Source organism: Vombatus ursinus, unplaced genomic scaffold, assembly GCF_900497805.2.
Source record: "Vombatus ursinus unplaced genomic scaffold, bare-nosed wombat genome assembly UNPS02014772.1, whole genome shotgun sequence".
NCBI classification, from domain to species: domain Eukaryota; kingdom Metazoa; phylum Chordata; class Mammalia; order Diprotodontia; family Vombatidae; genus Vombatus; species Vombatus ursinus.
This window is the reverse complement of record NW_020954550.1, coordinates 560,217-581,768: the sequence shown is the minus strand read 5'-3', so window position 1 is coordinate 581,768 and position 21,552 is coordinate 560,217. Positions and strand designations below refer to the sequence as shown.

The 21,552-nt window shown below is 37.5% G+C and overlaps 1 protein-coding gene across 2 annotated transcripts in view; it reads left to right on the top strand.

Annotated features, from left to right (window-relative positions):
- Positions 1 to 21,039, top strand: part of POC5 (POC5 centriolar protein) — a 61,728-nt gene extending 40,689 nt beyond the window's left edge. For both annotated transcript variants that reach the window (XM_027863326.1, XM_027863325.1), the window contains exons 10-12: positions 2,337 to 2,497; positions 9,505 to 9,684; positions 20,609 to 21,039. In XM_027863326.1, coding sequence (XP_027719127.1) covers positions 2,337 to 2,497; positions 9,505 to 9,684; positions 20,609 to 20,746 — 479 coding nt within the window. In that variant the 3' untranslated portion in view covers positions 20,747 to 21,039. The remainder of the gene's footprint in view (positions 1 to 2,336; positions 2,498 to 9,504; positions 9,685 to 20,608) is intronic.
- Positions 21,040 to 21,552: the final 513 nt, after the last annotated feature.

Here is a 21,552-nt window from a genome sequence, read left to right as displayed (position 1 = left end):
TTTGTTAACTTCCCCTTGTCTCTATATCCCCATGTAAGAAAGAGGTTGAGGGGCAGCTAGGTGGTGCAGTGGATAAAGCACCAGCTCTGAAGTCAGCAGGACCTGAGTTCAAATCTGGCCTCAGACCAAACACTTGACACTTACTAGCTGTGTGACCCTGGGCAAGTCACTTAACCCCAATTGCCTAAAAATAAAAATATACAAAAAAAAATTAAATTTAAAAGTTTTAAAAAAAAGAAAGAGGTTGAATTATCTATAAGGTATTTGACAACGCATTGTGTGTGTGTGTGTGTTTTGTACAGACTTGTGATTTAGTCAGCACTGGGAATACCTAGTGAGGAAACCCAACAACAGTTGTCCTTATAGTCTTAGAAAGTTGCCCATCATTAATAATGTGTCCTAAATTTTGTGTCATTTACCAAAAAAAAAAAAAAACTATACCTCACTAAATGAGAATATGAGCTGATAAAATTATAGCACTTCTTATCCTAATACAATATTAAATTTTCTGTTCAGATATTTAGTTTGGATTGCCTTGATTCTTTGCTTTCTACATATTAAGATTACATGGTCAAATACATCATAAACATAAGAGGTCTTATATATCATAAACTTGGAAATCTGAGTTTATTGTGAAATGACTTGAAAATTGAAGTTATACAAATTTAAAATTATTAACTATAACTCATGTTTTAGAGTAATTTGTTTTTTCATATGTACCTGGAATATATGTTTTAACTGAAAAATAATTGAACTCATGGCTAAAACCAGGATGAATGACAAAACAAAGAATTTGAGAAGGCAGAACTGTACATTTCCATCTCATATGGAGCACATCTCAGATAGCACACATTAATGATATGTTCATCCACCTCTAGTTCTAGGTTCCTCAGAACCAGACCTGATCTTTCAGCATCTTCTATTTGTTTACCCAAAGAAAGGAGTATAACATGTTGTTAACCTTTCGTGGGAAAAATAAAAAATAAAACTCAAGCTCTAGCTTTAAAGGGATACAACTGTCAAATGGAATGAGGTTACCATAATAAATTAAATATCAGCGTCTTCTTAAATTAACAACAGAAATTTTTCTATAGAAGTATTTTTAAGCTGCAAAAATATTGCAGAGTTTGCCTTATTTTACAGTGAAAGTGAGTGGAGAAGACAATAAAGTGTGTGCTAAGCTCTTTTAATAGCATTGAACTTAGTGGGGCAGCTAGGTGGCGCAGTGGGTAGAGCTCCAACCTTGGAAGTCAGGAGGACTTGAGTTGAAATGTGGCCTCAAACACTTGAGACTTACCAGCTGTGTGACCCTGGGCAAGTCACTTAACCCTGATTGCCTCACCAAAAAAAAAAAAAGTATTGAACTTATAGAAAAAGGTAACACAAAAATAGTGAAAAAAGTAGTGTTTTTGTTACTTGGGGTTTTACATTTTTTTTTCCAAATGAAGGACAAAATTATCTAGTAAAGGAAATACTTTTGTTATTGTTGTAGTTAAATAGTTAAAAAAGAATGATGGAAAATGAACATAGATACATTTTCCTGAATGCTAGAGGAGGTATTTTTCAAAGTGGAAGGAGACCTGGGTTTGGAGTTGGGAGACCTAAATTGAGTCCCATCTTTGTTGGGAGACCTAAATTGAGTCCCATCTTTGCCACTTTCTCCTTATAGCAAGTACCTAACCCCTCAAGGTCCCAACTTCCTCACCTAAGAAGAGAGGAAGTTGTACTAGCTGATCTCTAGAGTTCCTTGCAGCTGTAAATATTAGTATCCAAATGAAAAGGGTAAAAATACAAGGGAGTACTGCCATAGGTTTTCAGATATTTGATACTTTTAGCACTTTAATATGGTACCAAAAGTCATTGGCATATGATGACAAGACAAGAAGAAAACCGGATTTCATACTTTCAACTCTAAAACCAGCCAAGTAGAGTACGTAATTTTTTTTGTTTTTTATTTAATAAATGAAAACAGGACGTTTAGATCTATTAAACAGAGAAAGGAAACTGAAGTCTGAATAATAACTGATATTATCTTTAGCCCGGTATTTTGATAGCAACCATATTCATGTAGCATATTAATCTAGCATATGATCAAGAATTCTGTCATCCTGGGTTCAGCCAGATTTTATGGTATCAGCTCCTTAGGTATTTGGAATAGTTCTGGCTGTTTGTTTGTTTGTTTTTCCCTGTTTTGTCTCTCAACTAACTCTTTTAATTAACATAATTCTTAGGCATGTTGTGATTTTAGCCGTACTATATCTGCGTTACTGTTGAGCAACATGACAATCAAAGAATGGTGAAGTGTTTTAATAATGTTCGTGTTTGATTTTTTTTAGGCATAGAGAACGCAAATAGGAAAGATGACAATGGTCCCAGTGGCTCAGGGAAAGATGGTTCTATTCTTTTTGATCCCTCACTTCTCTCAGTACCACCACCAGCACCAGCACCAGCACCAGCACCAACGCCAGCACCGGCACAATCATCATCAGAAGAGATGGTTAGTACAATTTTAGGGAGTCCCTAACTTATGAACAAATCAATTCTTAACGTTAGGTTTTGGGTAAATTTTTTGTTATTGTGGTATTTTGTTTCTTTAGGGAGACTGGAAAAGGAGACAGACTCAGAATACACCTTCCCATAGAAGTAGTGTCATAAGTGGTTATTGGTAGTTGAGTTCCAGGCAAACCCACATAAGCCTTGATCAGTCCGTTCATTATATGGCTAAAAATATGATCTGTTCACAACAGATGGTAAAGCACTTTGTTGTTAGAACAACAAAAAATATATAGGTAAAAAAATGGTATTCTTACAATACTAGTTGTTAAACTGAATAGAAATAGGCAGCTAGGTGTCGCAGTGGATAGAGCACCAGCCCTGAAGTCAGGAGGACCTGAGTCCAAATCCAGCCTCAGACCAAACACTTGACACTTGCTAGCTGTGTGACCCTGGGCAAGTCACTAAACCCCATTGCCTAGCCAAAAAAAAAAAAAAAAGCTGAATGGAAAGTAAGAAAAGTGCTTAAGATAAAGATTTTTGTTTTTTCTAGAATGTTGGTGGTTAAGGAAAAGAAAAAGGATTATGAAAAGAACTCAAAAGTAGCTAGGGTTGATATTTTTACAGTCTCTTTTCACTTAAGCTTTTTATAACTTTCCTTTTCTTTGCTAGATTTGTAGTGACTGGCTCTACCTTTATGCTTTTTAGCCACATTTATAGATTGGGTTTTGGCTCGCATAGAGAATCTAATGAAGAAATCAAAGAGGTTTTCCTAGGTGAACTGGACAAGAATTCTAAGTTCTCTTGAAGTGGGATTAAGATGGATATGTCAATACATAGGAAAAAGATTGCTTAGATAAATCTGTGAATGATAAGGAGGAGAGGGCATGGTACTAGAGATGGTAGGAAAAAGACTTGAACAAATTTCTGAGGTTGGCCACAAGGTGGTGCCACTTTCCCACAATAGATTAGTGCTATTCAACAAACATGTACTATGTTCTAAGCAAAGCATGAACAATTAGAGGTTTGAGAAAGGCTAGTAAGTTTCAGTGAGTGGTCTGAGACCGTATTTGAACTCAGGTCCTCCTGACTCCAGGGCCAGTGCTCCATCCACTGTACCACCTAGCTGCCCCCTTGTCTGTTTATCTGTTTTCTATGCACTTTTGACTATGTATGACAGGGGCCATGACGTAGGAGGTCTAAGGTTCCCCACCCCTAGTAAATGAATAATTCAACATAAGTAAATCATTAGTAACAACAACAAAACTTTGGCCAACTTCCCAACCTCAAAATAGGAACACTTTTGTGCAAACATGCACATACAAAAAGAAAATTCTGTTTTATTCAAATTTAATTCACTTAAATCATAAAGTGAAACCACTGTGCTAAAGTGTAATCTGAAAATAAAATAAAGATTTCTAGACTAGAGCTTAAATATAAGAATGACAGCCTCCAAGCCAGAAATTAAGTGCATGCATGAAACAAAAGTTTATTTGCCTGTAATCTTTTGAATATAGTCAAAAGGGCCTTAAACTGAAAAAGGAAGGGGGAGCAAGAAAACTGCCTCAATCCACCAAGCTAGATACTACTGACGGTGTCAGAAGAAGAATAGTAATTATGACATCTAGGAAGCCAAAGAAAACAAAAATCCGAGAGAGGATCCAGTGATAAAATCTGTGGCCTCAAGATTCAGAAAATATGACTGACAAGTAAATTTGACCTCCTAAGTAATAGAAACAACTAATTATTTAAGGTTTTAAGGCTCATAACAAAAATCCATTTTACGGCTGAGGGAATTGCAGCTTAGAGAGGTTAAAAGACTCTCCATGGTTAGAGGCTGGCACGTGTCAGAGGCCCAATCTTGACCTGGGTCTTCCTGACTCTGGCCAGACACAACTATCTTCTTTAGTATACCTGCTGCCTGGAGACTTGATGGGGTGATGCCCGTGACTAGAATGTGGCTCTAGGAGAAGCCCTGGTTGCTGGGTTAGAAATGATGAGAACCTTTGAGGGGAGCTATGTTCCCTTTTAGAATTTGTGATAGAGAAGATGACAAAAGCTGAGGGTAGTGTTACATGCACTGTAGATTTTGGGAGAGCAGCTTTCAAAGAGTTCATATATAAGCTTCCATGTCCTAAAATCTTGCAAGGGAAGTCATCTCAAGGGGGATGGGAAGCTTTCAAGAATGAAATTGGGGCAGGGGAGGCGGGGAGAGAAAAAGAAAAATTGCTCTAATGAGATAGAGAAAGAATAGTTGTCTAAAGAAAGACAGCCATGTGATATACAGGGAATTCACTAGCCAACTTGAGTTTTAAACAACTATGCAAGAAGGTGAAATCATGAACAAGAAATAGAGGTGTCTTAAGACCAGGGTTCCTCCATTTCCCCAAAAAGGCAACAAAGATGTCCCTAGGACTTGATTGGCCCCTGCTTTCCTTTATTATACTGCTTCCTGTTCACCTAAGGACATAAAAAGGCCCATCCAGAGGGAGTTGTGGCCCCTCTGATTTGGTATATGTCTGAAGATTGCTCAAATCACCATACCCTGCCCTGCTAACCAGACACTTTTCCGTATGGAGACAAGGGAGGGGGTCCTATGTCCAGGATCTTTGCTGAATAACCCTGCTGTGTTGGGGCAAAGTAAACCTTTTGTTAAGTATTCAGTGATTTGGGAGTGCCTCATTTTGTCCCAACATCCAACTTAAAATAACGAGGTTGACCCGCCCCTAACAAGAGGGTAAATGCCAAAATATGGCCAAGTTTAAAGAATTGTGTCAGAAATTCTAGATCTCAAAATAAGCTAAGATTAGCAAGGAGAGTTAAAGAGAACAGAACGAGGTGCAACCATATATTAGGATAGAATCAAAGAAGAGATAGCACTACTGCTTGAGGCTAGATGTACCAGTGATGATTGACAACAAAGAGAAAGAGAAGCTGCCAAATTTTGCCTCTGTTTTCCTATGCCAAGAAAAATGGTGTTAGGCCTAGAAAGGACAGATTTTTTTTTTTAATAGTTAATAGAGTGTTGATTCCCAAGATAAATAGGGAGACAGTAAAGAGAGGCCAATGATACAATAGTGGGTTCAGATCCTGTCTCTTACACTTACTTAGCTGTGACCCTAGGCAAGTCACTTAACCTTTAAGCCTATTTCCTCATTTGTAGAATTAGAGGATTGGACTAAATGGCTTCTAAGTTCCCTTTCTGCTCTTAAATCTGTGATTACCTAGCTGTCCTTGATGGAACTCAAGTCACCTAACTCGGAAGAACAAACTTTCTCAGGGACTAAAATATACTATGGAGAACAGGAAAAGTACTAAGGGACTGGAGGAGGGCAAATTCCATGCTTTTCAAAAGAGAGAAGAGAAAAGAATAAACAAACTATAGATCAGTGAAGTTTAATCAAACCTCTTGAGTAATTCTAGAATGGGTTATTTTTTAAAATAGGGACTATCCAGAAAGGGAGGCAGCAACCCAGAGCCATCATGACTTTATCAAAAACCGGTCCTAACTTCATTTCTTTTTTGACAAAGTTACAAGATTGCTAAATCCAGGGAGTACTATAGATACACCTTAACCGAGATTTTACCAAAACATCTGATAAAGTCTTCCATGTGCTTCTGCTGGACAAGATAGATATGAGCTGGATGGCAGTTCAGTTGGACAAATTTGGAACTGGTTGAATTACCAGCTACAAAGAGGAGTCATTAATGGCTTGGTGTCAGCTTGGAAGGAGGTATCTGGTCTCAGGGATCTGTGCTTGGGTGTATAACTTTTTTATCAGTGATTTAAGTAGCCTTATTTGAATTTACAGGTGACACAAAGCTAGAGAAATAGCTGACACACATGGTGGCAGAATTAGAATCAAATAGATCGGAGCAGCTAGGTGGTGCAGTGGTTAGAGCACTGGCCCTGGTGTCAGGAGGACCTGAGCTCAAATCCGGCCTCAGACACAGAACACTCACTAGCTGTGTGACTCTGCGCAAGTCACTCAACCCCAATTGCCTCACATAAAAATAACAAACAAGAATCAAATAGATCTTAAAAGACATACATTGGGTGAAATAAGATGAAATATAATAAGTATAAACATAACATCCTGTACTTGCATCCAAAAAAATCAACTTCCTGAGAACAAGATGAGGGAAGTATAGTAGTTCTTCTGAGAAGGATCTGGGGGATTTAGTGGATCACAAGCTCAATAGGAGTTAATAGTATAACATGCCTGCCAAGAAAGCTAATGTGACTTTAGGCAACATTAAGAGAAATGTAGTGTCCAGGACTTTGAAGGTATTAGTCTTCTTCCGTACTCAGCCCTGGTCGGACCAAATATAAAGGATTGGGTTCTGTCCTGGGTGCCACATTTTAAGAAGGTCATTGATAAGCTGGACAGTGTCTAGAGAAGAGCAGCCAGGATGATGAAGGGCCCCAAGGTCACACCAGATGAGAATGAGTTGCAGGAGCTGAGAAGTTTAGAGAAGAGAATACTTGGGAGAGACCGTAATAGCTGTCCCCTTATTCCTATGAGCACTGTTCTGTGCTGAACTTCTTCACCTGAATGTCTCACAAGCAGCTCACACCTAACACATCTAAATCAAAACTCATTATATGCTTCCTAAAACTCACCCTACTTCTTGACTCTCCTATTTTTATTGAGAGCATCACCATTCTTCCAGTCACACAAGTTCAAAACCTTTGAGTCGTGCTTAACAATTCCCTCTACCTTGTCCCCCATATCCAATAAGTTGCCAAATCTTACCAATTCTGCCTTTACCACAAATCTTGCATCTTTCCCTTTCAATCCACTCATATAACTACTACCCTCATTGCCTCTCGCCTCTACTGCTACAGTAACATCGTAATTGGTCTTGGGGGCAGGTAGGTGGCACAGTGGATAGAACACTGGCCCTGGAGTCAGGAGGACCTGAGTTCAAATGCGGCCTCAGACACTTGACACTTACTAGCTTCGTGACCCCGGGCAAGTCACTTAACCCCATTGCCTAGCAAAAAAACAAACATCCTAATTGGTCTCCCTACTTCAGTCTCAGCCTTTTCCAGTCCATTCTCCACATAACTTCCAAATTTATATCCCTGAATTGCAGGTCTGACTTGACATTTCCCTCATTCTTGGAGGCCCCCTAGTGTCTCAAGGATAAAACAGGGTCATCTTTTGAGCTTTTAAAACTCTTCACAATCCAAGAGCATTCTGTCTTATTTCCCATCATTCTAACTCACACCCTCTTAAGTTATAGCCACATTGGTTTTCTTGCCAGTCCTCATACTTGGCATCCTATCTCCTTTTTTTTTTTTTTTTTTTGCTTTGTATAGGTTGTCCCACAGACCTGGAACACTCTCTTCATCTCTTGGCTTTATTCAAGGCTCATTTCAAGTGTCATCTTTTTCAAGAAGCCTTTTCCCCAGTTGTTAGCACTTCCCTCTTCCAAAATTACTTTTTCTTTATTTTGTATTTATTTTGTATTTTAGTAATCTATTTACATGCTGTTTCTCCCAGTAGACTGTAAGCTTCTTGAGGATAGGAACTATTTTCATTTTTGTCATTGTATCCCCTTACCTAGTCCAGGACATGCATATGATGGCACATAATAAATACTGCCTACTGCTGTTAACTACAGAGGCTGTGTTTCAGTCAAATTAGACTATTGACTGTCCTCCTAAACTTGTCTGTCCCTGGGCCTTTGCTCATATTCCTCCCTCCACCCCCCAACAGCCCCATCTGTACCCCATCCTTCCAGGCACAGCTCAACTTGCATTTTCATTTTATACCTCCTATTGTATTTCTGTATTTACATGCCGTATAGTCCCCCTTAGGTTCTTAAGGTGGTTTCTTGCCCTCAAGAAATTATATGTAGAGTATAAAACACTTATAACTATAATAGAAGTTATAACATAAAAGTTATTTCTCTTGACCCTCACTGTCACACTTGCCATAGCACCTTGCACATAGTAGGTGCTATATTTATAAAAATTAATTTCATGGCTGAAACTATTCCTCCTAACAGGATCACAGAGGACAAATGCCAGGAGCCCTGATGCTAGGAATCCGAAAGCATTTCCTGAAATCAGGGATACTTTCTTATAAAGCCATTCCATTTTGATCTGACTTTTAAAAGATTCCTACTGATCCAAAATATACCCTGGTTATTGGTGTATCTGGTAGTCAAGAAGCTTCACTGGGGGAAAAAACTGCCTGTTAACAGAGAAAGAAGTAGACAAAAAACAAGTATTAGTTTGCTAGTACTATGGAAACAAGGCCAGCAGCTGGGAATCCCACTCGTTCTTTGGAAACAGCTGCAATTGTATTAAAGTAAATAAGGGGAAAGTATTTAGGTTGAAAATATGTTCTCAAAATACAGATTTTATACAAGCAAATACCATGTGCAGTTGTTTCATGTTGAACAGTAGGTGGCATGCTAATCTCTACTGATTTTGACTCCAGAATTATTGAAAATTTTCCCTGTAATTTTCATTTCAGCTAATTTAGATATTTTCTTCTGTTGCACTCAGTTGAAAGGAGAATGAGGAGAACAATAGCTATATATGTCTGGGTTAAGTGACAGAACTTGAGCAGTGATTTGAAAATCTGGGGGGGGGGTTTCCTTTTTTTTCTTATTTTCCTTTGAAGGTTTCTTCTTATCATTTGAATATAGGGTTAAAAATATTTAAACAATTTTCATTTCTGGGCTTTTAATTTTTTTTAAGTCCTTACTGTGTGCTAGAATATGCTTGTATCCAATTGAAGATAGCTCATTTTCATTTATCAATAAAGATTTGGCTTATTCATAATTTGCATAGTGCTATAATCTTATGAAATTGTGAGGCAAATTTTTTGTAATTTGTTACTCATTTTAAGGTAATGTTTTAACTATAATTAGATATAATACCACATAGAAAAGAGAGTAATAATTGAATTGAGTATTATATGTAAATACAAAATACTTGTTTGTCCAAGGTGATTATTTCCTCATTGGTTATTTCCTTCTTTGTTCATCTAGTTTGGACCAAAGGTTGTGACATCTGTTCAGCAGAAGGCAGGAAGAACAATTACAGCTCGAATTGCAGGGAGATCTGATTTGCCTATTAAAACCAGTAGAAATTTTAGCAATTTAGCTGTAATGGGGGTCTTGCCTCCCATGAGTTCTGTTGTTATAGAAAAACATCATCCAGTTACACAGGTAAGTCCGTATTCGATGACTTTTTGTGAAAAATGTTAGTGCAAACAAAAAGGATTTTCCCTCTAAGAGTCTATATCCCAGTAAACACTTCTAAAAGCCAGCCTGCTGAGGAGTGTTGTCAACAACACTCATAAAAAAGTCCTGTGTTTGCTTCTTAGTGTTGTGTTCTCAAAACTTTGATTTACTCCATTATTCTATATCAACCTTTGCTTCAGTTTAGAAAGTCATTCTTTGCAGAATCATTTCCTACAAGATACTTTTGGCTATATAAAGCTTCTGTAAGAATTGATCAGATGTAACAGAGAAGGAGCTGGGTGTGCTCTGGCAATAAGGGTAAAATAATATCAGGGATTCCTAATTTTGTTAATGGTTGTGTTATCAATCAGTCCCAAAAAAATCATTCTCTATTTTCTCAGTTTTTACCCTTCTTTTAGGTAAACAGTTAGATGTGTGCTTAGCTAAGTTACATTCATTTAGCAAAGATACCCATACCTGTAAATAGAAATTCATGGGAAAGAGAATCATTTCTCCATCCATTCTCAGTGTTACATGCTCTTGTACACTACAGAGACCAAAGTGTTAATGAGAGTCTCATTAACTCACTGATGATGATTTAATTATCTTCCTTCCTGAATGAAGCTGCCTGATAGGATATCAGAATGGTTAAATTAAGGATAAGCCGGCTGGATTAATTTGATAATATAACTTCAGCTGTAGTGAACTCTAGTGAGGCTGAAGACCAGAGCCAAGGAGGAAGCCAGAGAGGAAAAAGATCGAAGCACTTGGAAGAATTGGAATTATTACCTTAAGCTTTATTAGTTGAATACAATTGTGTTTAACTTTACAAATGTGTGGGGTTTTTCTTTCATTTTGAACAGAAGAGATTGCTACATTAGCCATTGTTTTTATATGTCTATTTTTTTGTTTCATTATTTAATTTAGTATTTTGAAAATAAATACTCTATTAAGGTATAAGTGGCTTGGCATCTTAATCATGTTATTTCTATTATCCAACAGCTACTAGCAAAAGTCTCAGAGTTTAGGGCAGCTGGGTGGCGCAGTGGATAGAGCACCGGCCTGAAGTCAGGAGGAACTGAGTTCAAAACCCACCTCAGACCAAACACTTGACACTATCTGTGTGACCCTGGGCAAGTCACTTAACCCCAATTGCCTAAAAAGAAAGAAAAAAAAAGTCTCAGAGTTGGGTGACATTAAGAGGTCATCTGTTCGTAGCCCTAACTCACAGGAATCCTTTGTACAACATCCTCAACAACAGGTAGATCACTCAGCCTCTATTTAAAGATCTCCTGTGATGGGGAACCTCCTCCTACTCCCTGAGAACATCCATTCAATTTGGGGACACAGACAGTTGTTAGAGAAGTTTTTTCTCATATTAAGCAAAATGTACCTCCTTTTAATTTCTAAAACTTTTTTCTCATTTTAAGCAAAATCTACCTCCTTTCAATTTCTAAAACTTCTGCCCTTTAAGATAAAGCAAAGCTAGTCTAATCCTTTTTCCTTGTGACAACCCACTATATACTCGAAGACTGTGATAATGTCCTCATTAAACTTTTTCTTCTCTAGATTTAACATCCCTAGTTCCTTCAGCCAGTTGTTTTGGGCAGGCGTCGTTTGAAGTTCCAATTTCATGCTAGTCATCCTCTTCTAGATACTTTCAGTCTATCAGGTCCCTCTTACAAAGTGACATGCTAACTGGGATGGCCTTCATTGAGACTGCCCTGCCTCCCTCCCACTTGACATTCTTCTAGTGTTAATGCAACCAAGATCCCTTTGCCTTCTTCTGATTCCCCTCTCACAATATTGATTCATATTGAACTTCAAAGCCATTCAAACCCTTCTTTCTAGCCCTGTCTCCCCTGTCTATTACCCATGCAGCTGGTTTTTTGAAACCCAAATAAAAGACATAATGTGTCTTTATTACATTTCATCTTGTTAGATTCAACCTACAGTTTCAGTCCACCTGGTTCCTTTTGGATCCTAATTCTGTCATCAAATGTACTATGTTGACCTGAATATAAGTCACATGCCTCTTTGAAAAGAAAACAAATGTAATTATAGTTAAAAATAATAATAATAATAATGATTATAAGCCATTCATGGGTTTCATTTTTTTCTTGGGCATATTTTTTTGGAGGATTGGGGAAGAATGTGGCCTACATCCAAACATTGCATTAGCTCTCTCTCCCAACTTCATTTCATCCACAGATTTGATATATCACCAATGCTTTCATCCAAGTCATAAAAATATGATCAAAATTTGACCAAGGACAGAACCTTCAGTTACTCTACTGAACATTTTCTAGGTTGATATTGATCCTTTAGTCACTTCTCTGAATCTGGTCAGGCAGCCAATTCCAAACCTACCTAATTGTGCTGTCATCCAATCCATATGTCTCCATCTTATCCACAAGGATAGTATGAGAGACCTTGTCAGATTCCTTATTGAAATCAATACATAAATAGATAGCAAGCATTTTTTAAAGCACCAGACCCTATGCTAAGCACTTTACAAATATTATTTCATTCAATCTGCACAATAACCTGGGAGGTAGGTGCTGTTATTATACCCATTTTATAGATGAAGAAATAGAGACAGACAGAGGTTAAGTGACTTGCTCAGGATCACACATCTAATAAGTGTCTGAGGCCAGATTTGAACTCAGACCTTCCTGTCTCCAGGTCCAGCATTCTATCCTCTGTGCCTCTCCACATCATTCTGCCTCATATACTAATCTTATTTTTAAAAAAAAGAAAAGAAATGAAATATTTTTGGGCATGACTTATTGATGAAGCTGGTTCAACCATCCTCTTCTTTTCTGTGAGTGCCCATAAACTATCTCTATAATATTTTGGAGTTTTACTGGGAATATATACTAAATTCATTGACCTCTTTTGAAACATGTCCTATAGCACCTCTCCAATTTGACACTGCTGATTAAAGACCATTGACAGTGGTTTGCCAAACATATATCAGTGAGTTTTCAGTCCCCCTACATGTGATTTTTCTAACCTGAAGAACCTGAACTCATTTGAGAAAAAGCTAATTGCCTTCTTGCTAGCTCCTTATTTATTTGGGATTTCATTTCCCTATTTACCATTTTTGTTCTGTCTTTCCTACTCTGAAGATCATTGTCCTTGGTGGAAAGAAAATAGAAGCAAACTATAGGAGTTGAGTAGTTTTGTCTTCTCTCTGTTGTCCCTTATCTTACCATCTGACACAGGCAGGGGTCTTATGCCTTCCTGAAACCTAAAAAACCCCTTCCACTTTTTGTTATGTCTGCTATTTATCACAAGCCTCAGCTGGTTCTGTTTTTCTTCCCAACACCATTCTTATTCTATATTTGCTAAGATCAGAGTATCTGATAAAGTCTCCACTTGGCTTACTTTCAGAAAGTGGAGAAAGAAATGGAAGACGTGCCTGTTCAAACCCTGATTCTGACCAATAAAGAGGGACTGGCTGATTTAGGGAATTTGGGAACAAGGAAATTTTGTCTAACCCAGTTGCAGGTGATCCTGATGAAGAAGAAAAGGGAGAGTTGTCTAAAGGTGTGACTGTACAGGGAGCTCATCACCAGAATTTCTTTCTTGGGTTCTTCCCATCTCTCTTGAGATGTTTAATGAAAGACTCCAACTATGGTCCTCATAATCCTGTCTCTGAAGTCTTTGAAATCTGCCCCCCTAAACTCCACATGACACCATGCCTATGTTGCTCTTCTGGTTTTTTTTCCCCCACAAAGTTAATGATAACATGGTCACTGACTTCCAGTTTCACCAATCAGTTCCTCCTAATTGGTCAGAACCAGGTCTAGAATAACTGTTCCCCTCATCATTTCTCTCTTTTTCAAGATTACCTTATCAGAAAGGAAAGTGAAAAACTTATAGGCTGCTCTGCTTTTAGCACATACTTGAAGAGTTTTCGTGTGGAATTAGAGAGGGTCAATTTTTTGACTCTAATAGGAATAATCTAACAACTACAACTGTCTGAAAATGGAATGGGTTGCATTGGATGGCTTCTCTATCACTGAAGTCATTTGTTAGGAAATCCTTACAGTCCTTTCCCAGTTAGACATTTCCCTAGCAGCTTATCTTTTTGAGTCTGAAATAGGCTAGCTAGCCCTTCACCTTGGACTCCTTAACTTTTTTACCTGCATAGTTGGCACTACTCTAAACTGAAATAGTTTCAATAGCAACCAGTGCTTTTTAGACTTTGTAATTGAGACAGAACTTGGAGTTTTAAATTCTCATCTTATGCCAGGAACTATTTCCCTAAAAGGACCATTATCTCATTCATTTTAAGAACAGTATCTGAACAGAAAATATTGACAGAGTTTTCAAATAGAGATATAAAGTGATTCACAACAGAGTAACATATTTTTCTTTGACCTAGCCTCTCCTATCCAGAATTTTTTTTGTTTCTTTGTTATTAAGATTATGAACACTTTTCCACCACTGCCCAGCCATCTTATAATGCTAAGGTGTTCCTGTTTCCGTTTCCTTTTCCTTTTATATGGAGGGCATATCAAAAAGTTACTCCATTTTTAAGAGCAAAGATTTTCAAATCTAAACAGTTATCTTAGATGTGGTAAGGAGAAAGTATCCAAGATCACTAACCATATTTCCTTCAACATCTCAGCACGTACATATTTCATGCTCTTTCTTCCCTGCCCGTCACTATATGAAATTTAATTGTCTAAAGAACTTATCTTAAGATAATGTGTACTTTGCCAGTAATTCCTGCTTTCATTGTGTTACATATTGGTACTAATAGTCATAAACTTGGGTTATAAGCACAATTTTACAGCTGCTGAAAAGCATGATAGTTCAAAATATAATGCACATTATCAGAAACTGCACTTTAGTAATCTAGCCTCACAAAAGCTGCCTTATCTGAAAATTTCATCTATACAGAATATAGCTGAGGACCAGGAAATACACAAAATCTGAGCAGCCAAAATAAAAGCCACACAGTCCATGAAGCCCTCGTCCCGTACGTAGAAGCTCTTAGGCTTCATTCAGTACTTTTTTACTCTTTATGCAGAATTCTAAAAAGCTTACTTTTCTGGAGAGGAGGGACCTTAAAGGAAGAAAAAAAAAAGTTTCAATCATAACTGACAACCTAATAGTGAGAAAAGACATAGAAAAATTAGAAATTTTAAAACAGAAAAATTATGAAAAACAGACATAAACACATAATAGGAATAACCACACAGGGCCATAAAAGAAGAGATGAACACATTCAGTAACCAAGTACATCCCAAAATGATCGATGCTCTTCAAATGATGACTTTGAGTCATCAAGTACAATTTATCTTTATAAGAAGTCAAGGAAGACTGCAATTCACAGTAGAAAAATTCTCAACTAAAATTACTCATTCAAACTGTTTTGGCACATAAAGGATTATATTGTCAGTTATCTGGAAAACTTACATAGAACACTTCCTTTCCTGTTACTTCTTCAGTCCTTCAAGAACCTCTGATCTCATCAGTTTATGGTACTCAAACCAAAACAAATCACAATCCCTCTTTGCATTAGTAGACAGTGTTTTTGAGTTGTAGCTAAAATAAATCATGTTCCAGTGGCCCTTTTGATAAATTGAGCTAGGCCAGTCCTTAGATGAACATAGCCTATCACCAGGCCCATACTCAAAGCCTTCTCAACAGGGAGGGGCCTCAAAGAGTTTGCATTCTCCTGGCACAGCCTTTGAGAATCTGTGGTCATCTCCATGCCATGATATGGAACCAAAGTACTATATTAGTGATAATTCTGCATAAACAAGGAAGTCAGTAATGCCACCTTGCTCCAATAGTGCCTGAAGGGCTTTACAGATTTTTTAAAGTATTAATTCTTAACAATATTCCCAAAGCACATGGCAACAGGTAATAGCCTCATTTTACCTGTGAGGAAACTGGAGTTCAGAGAGATCAATGTGACTTAAAATTACAAAATGAACCAATCCACAGGACCATCGTTTTGGAAGTGGAAGAAGCCTTGGAGGTCAGCTTATCCATTCTATTAATTTTATAGATGAGGAAGCCATTCATGTAGGTGAAATAAGTGACTGGACCTCTGATTTACAAATGCAGTATTCTTCCTACTGTGCCAAAAAGTGAACATAGAATTCAGGTCTCCTGACTTAGAATTTAACTTAGCCTTGCTACAATCTTTGCCCTCTTTATTGTTTTTCCCATTTTATTGCTGCACAACACAGCATAAGGAAAGCGTGTGTCATGAGTTATCTCTAATGAAAAGTTATGAGTTCTGAATCCAGCGTTCTGTTCCTTCATTCCAAACTTTTAGAAATTTTAGAACCTTTTAGAAATTAACTTTTTATTTACTATGTCAAGGTAAAATTTTATTTTCCTGCCCATCTTTGGTCTGGTTTCTCTTGTCTCCAAATTCTCATTTATTAAATGCCTACTTTGTGTAGCACATATGGTAGAAAGAAGTAAGGTTACAAAGATTTAAAAAAATACATAGTCCCGACCCTCAAGTAGCCTGAAATCTAATAGGGGATTAAGGTACCAACACCAATAACTACAATAAAGGTAGGATGTGGTTTTTTAAAAGGGAGAGGATCAGGCCAAGGACTGTAAGAAATTTGATGAGGGCAAGATCACTTTGAGCTGGAGCATCAGGGAAAGCTTCATGGAGAAGGTGCCACCTGAGCCTTGAAGAAAGAGAAGGATTTCATCAGGCACAGATGTGGAGGGAGCACATTTCAGGTATATGGTAAATCATCTGCACCAATGCAGAGGTGGGCAAGGGCAGGATAAGATTAGAGAACAGCTAGTGGCCCAGTTTGGCCAGAACACTGAGTGTACAGAGCAGGAGTGGAGGGAAATAAGACTGGAAAGGTAGATTGAAGTCAGATTATGAAAGAAGGGCTTTGGAGCCAAGATAAAAAGTTTATATTTTATCTTCTAAACAAATGGATAACCACTGAAGGTTATTGACCAGGGTTCAAGGGTGAAGGATAATGCATTGTTGAAATTGAAATTTATAGGATTAAGACAAAAGGAAGAAAGAACCATAAAACAAATAAGAGTGATAAACTGGGAAATGAATGGCCCAGAGATCAGAAAGAATATGAGGTGGGAGAAGTATAAGGACAGGATGTTGTACTGTTAGAAGGGAATGTCAGAGCTCATGATCCCCACTGAGCTTATTTCTCCCTATGTGCCCTGATCTATAGGGATAGGGTAAGGACTGGGCCTGTGATTGCATTGGGACAAGGAATTCCCAGGTGAAGAAAGACCTTCTTAACAATGCAAGTTGGCACCCTTTCTCCAACTTACAGTCTTAGAGAGTTGCCCAGGTCACTGAGAGAATAAATGATTTGTCCAGAGTCAAACAGCCAGTATGTGTGAGGAGTGAAACTTGAACTCCCTTCAAAGGCCTGCTCACTGTCCACCACGCCGCGCTGCTTCCCTCCTCCTTTTCTATGAGTTTCTTTAAAATGTCCTTTATTCATTTTTCCATATTGAATTCAATCAACACATTAAATCTTATTAGCCAAAATTCTGGCATCTAAGTAAGAGTTAAGCATAATTCCAGACAGAAGCTGAATTCATAGACTCTCATAAGACGTAAATGATCTTGGAAGTCATCTGGCCCATTCTACCAATGAAGAAAGTGACCTGAAGAGACTTTCCCAAGGCTCCATTGCCAGTAAATGGCACAACTGAGGAGGGGAAAGATGGAGGAAGTGGCAAGAGCAGTAGCGTTGGACTGGGTCTTGTTTTCCTCCTCTGTAAGATGAGGAAAAAGAAGTTCCAACTAGATGACTTCTGGAACACCCTTTATATCTAAATTTTATGGTCCTTAATACCAGTATTTGCAGAGAATTGTTCTAGTTGCTGGGGAAGATAAATTAATAAGATACTAATTGCATTTATTCTAGAACCAGGAAAGATTAATGTCATAGACCAATTTACAGGCTACTTCACAACATTTTGCAGATGATGTAATTAAGGCTTCAGATGGCCAAATGACTTGCCCATGATCATACAGCCAGGGGTTCATATCCCAGTCTTCTGATTTCCATGACAGCGCTCATTCTTATACACTGTGCTGCCTTACCATACAAGTGATAAAACAAAGCAGAGGAAAAGAACTCCTGTGTTTACCTTACCCAACAATTTAAACCTGTTTTACATTCTTATAAAGGGACTTTTCTTACCCCTTTCATGGGTTAGGCAGCAAAGTCAATCAAGTAACTTTCATTGACCCAGAATGAATTAATGACCTAGTGTTCAAACTATCTGTAACTTCTACTTTGCACATGGTGCGTTTTCCTAAGTCTAGTAAATCAAGGAATCAGGTCTCCTTCAGCATATGCATGGAATCTGTTTGCATGTAATAGATAGGAAAAGCATAGTAGAAAGTACATATGTGTTTTTCAATGAACAAGGCTTGTTTTTCTATTAATAATGTTTGCAGTTAAAAAAAAAAAGGATAAAATCATTAATAGATGTCATTCCCATTTTCTAGGTAAAAAAAAAAAAAAAAAAACAAAAAAACACCTCAAGCACCAAAAAATAAATTACTCACACAAGCTCTCACTAGGACAGAGATTTAAATTTAAATTTACCAACTTCTGTCAGTCATGACATTCCCTTTCAGGAATGTATAGTTTGTGTTCATTAACAGGTTATGGATTATGAAGACTGAAATTAGATTATCACAGACTACTTCTATTTGGTATGCTGTGGAATATGTAAATTAATTAACACTAGTCTAGCTCCATTTTTAAAGGATTGTTTTTGCAGAACCAATAATTGAGGCAGGAGGTGGTGCAGTAGGGTAGAGTCCAGGGCCTGGAGTCAGGAAGACTTTGGAAGACTTTATCTTGCTGAGTTCAAATCTGGCCTCAGACACTTACTAGCTGTGTGACCTTGGACAAGTATCTTAACCCTGTTTGCCTCAGTTCCCTCATCTGTAAAATTAGCTAGAGAAAGAAATGGCAAATCACTCCAGTATCTCTGTTAAGAAAACCCCAAATGGGGATACAGAGAGTTGAACATGAATGAAAAAGAACTGAATGACAACAAATAATAATATCAAACTAGGAATCATATTTAATGCTCTAGCCCCATCTGCTAGGTAAGTGGTCACCTACTACAACTTTTTACCCTGTTTGATTATCAATTTACAGGAGATTCAGAAGCACAAAACCAGTGATAACTTTTATCCACTCATATTTTTTTCTCTCACCTACCTTCCACAAGAGAGAAGTAAAGCTCTTCTAAAAGGGCACCAAATAAATTTGCTAGCAACTACGTTTTACAAGCATGTCCTGTAGTTTGCTTTACTTTAAGCTCTCTTAGGGCAAGATCAATATGTTATTCTTTATTGTATGCCTCTCAATGTCTAGACCAATGCTTTTAGCATAATAAACACTCAATAAATACTTTTCTGAAAGAGCAAATAGCATTGCAAAAAAGTTTTAAAGTTTATTAAATATAAAGAAACTCCCAAGAAAATGTGTTTAGAGAAGAACTTTCAAGTGTAGTGAGTAAATCCCAGTCAATTGGGATTATAGGTTCATAAATTTAGAGTTGGCGAGGTCCTTGGAGATCAACCACAAGTCTAACCCACCATTTTGCAGATGAGGAAGTGAGACCCAGAAAAGTGAAATGACTTTCCCAGAGTCACTTAGAATTCTTAGTTGTAATGCTGAAATATTTTTAATGGAGTCACACATAGGAAAAAAATTTATTTTTAACTGAGTCAGATTACTTTTAATTGAAACTAAATATGTTTTTCAGCTTTGTAAAATTTATGGTAAATATTTTGATCAAATTTTTTAGAATTATTTAAGATAAATATCAATAGAAGAATATATAAATATATAATATATATAGTATATATATAAATATAATAGAAGAATATAATAAAAATATGTTTGTAGTGATTAATAGTGCTTATTTTTAACATAGGCAACCATTTTGTTAAAGGCCACATTTCCATTATAAATCCAGTGCCGAATGTGTGACCTACCAAGCTAGTTTTACTGCCCTAATGACAATAATCAAGAATTTGCATCTTTTCAGACTTGGGATCTCTTTCCTCTCAATGAAAAAAAGTACAAAATATAAAATATACAACATTTGGATTTTTCCCCCTCACGGTGGTACAACCCACCAGCCTTTCTTATTAGTATCTTTACTATTTCCTACACTGTTTTCCTCTGGCGCTTCACTTGTGATAGGAAGCTGAGGCAGGGAACTTGAAGGCTCAAGTAGATCTCACCAAGCAGGAAAGGCTTAGAAGCAACAGCAACACAAGGACTGGGCCACCAAGTTGTAGAGGGGATTGTGATTTGCATTACTAGGGAGAGTATCAACAGGAGTGAAATCACAGATCCTTGACGCAGCATCTGCGTCAAGATTTATTTACATCTCTGCTTTAAGATTGCAAAGCACTTTCTGCACAACAACCCAGGGCACAGGGTTAGTTGTATTACAGGTTAGCAATTATCCTCATTTTGCATCAAGTTATTCGGTATCCAAATTAGTTGGAACAGCACTACTTTCAAGTGAAAATAACCTAAGATGATTAAAAAAAAAGTCATCTACCTGCAAAGCAATGATTCTTTTCTTCCTGGATACAGTGGTATTGCCTGTGTGCCCAGTGTTTTGTCTTTTGAGGCATATGGCACCTTTCCACCAGAGGATGCCTGGGATCTCTGCTGTGGCCCCAGGAATTCCATTCTCATCTGTCCACCTTGAGGGAAAGGGCTGTGCCTCAACCATCCCTGATATTCTTCCCAGCACTATAGAGCCTCTTCCTAGCTTCAGAATCTATAAAAGATGGAAGATTCTATTTTCTTGTCAGTTTTAGCACTACAAAAATGATGCAGAATTGTATTGCATTTCACTAGAGTGGATTTTTCTCTTTCAGCAAACCATTCCTCAAGCTCTGGCAGCAAAATACCCTCGCACTATTCACCACGAAACGAGCGGCACATCTTCAAGACACACAGGACCCAGTGGAAAGACATCCGCTCTGGCTTCTCACTCCATAAAGGTGGTTGACTGAACTGAATATAGGTATATATAGAAAGGAGGTGATTTTTTTTTCAGTTCCTGATTTCCCTTGCTGAAAAATTCCCATGGATTTGCTATCTTGGAACTTCTCAGTGAAGCTTAGGCTGGCATAGCAAAACACTGTGGATAACATCATGGTCACCTTTTCAGAACCAGAGACTGATTCAATGGAAAATGTATTTTGAGGAAGGTAAAATATCCTTTGTAACTATATACAGAAATTATTTTAATGTTAATAATCCTTTATTTAAGAAATAAATTGAATATATGCCTTTATAAATTAAATATGTCTATATGTTTGTCTGGCGTCGAACTTCTGTCATTACTTCCACTTGTATAAACCACGATTCTCTTAACCAAAAAAAAAAGGTCTATCCTTTATGGGGGTGTCATGTAGGAGAAGGAACAAGAAAAGCACTTGAGCTAATGAAAAAATTGTGAAAGATTTAGAGTGTTTTGGAATTAGGAATAAAGGCCAGACATTGAATGTGGAGGCCTTGAGAAGTAGTTGAAGGAGAACAGCTAGGGCTGAAGGAAGAGATGGATTTAAGTCAAAGAAACTAAGAAGAAAGACTGAGAAATCAAGACCAGAGGACAAAACCCCCAAAATCTGACTAATAGGGAGTTGATACCCAAGGTAAATATTTAGATAATAAAGAGTGCCTAACTGCCTTCAATGAGCTCAAATCACCTGACCCAGGTAAACTATATCTCCCAAGTTTTGTCTTTCCCAAGTAGTGGCAAAGAACTGGAAACTAAGAGGGTACCCGTCATTTGGGAATGCTTTTAAAATAAAAG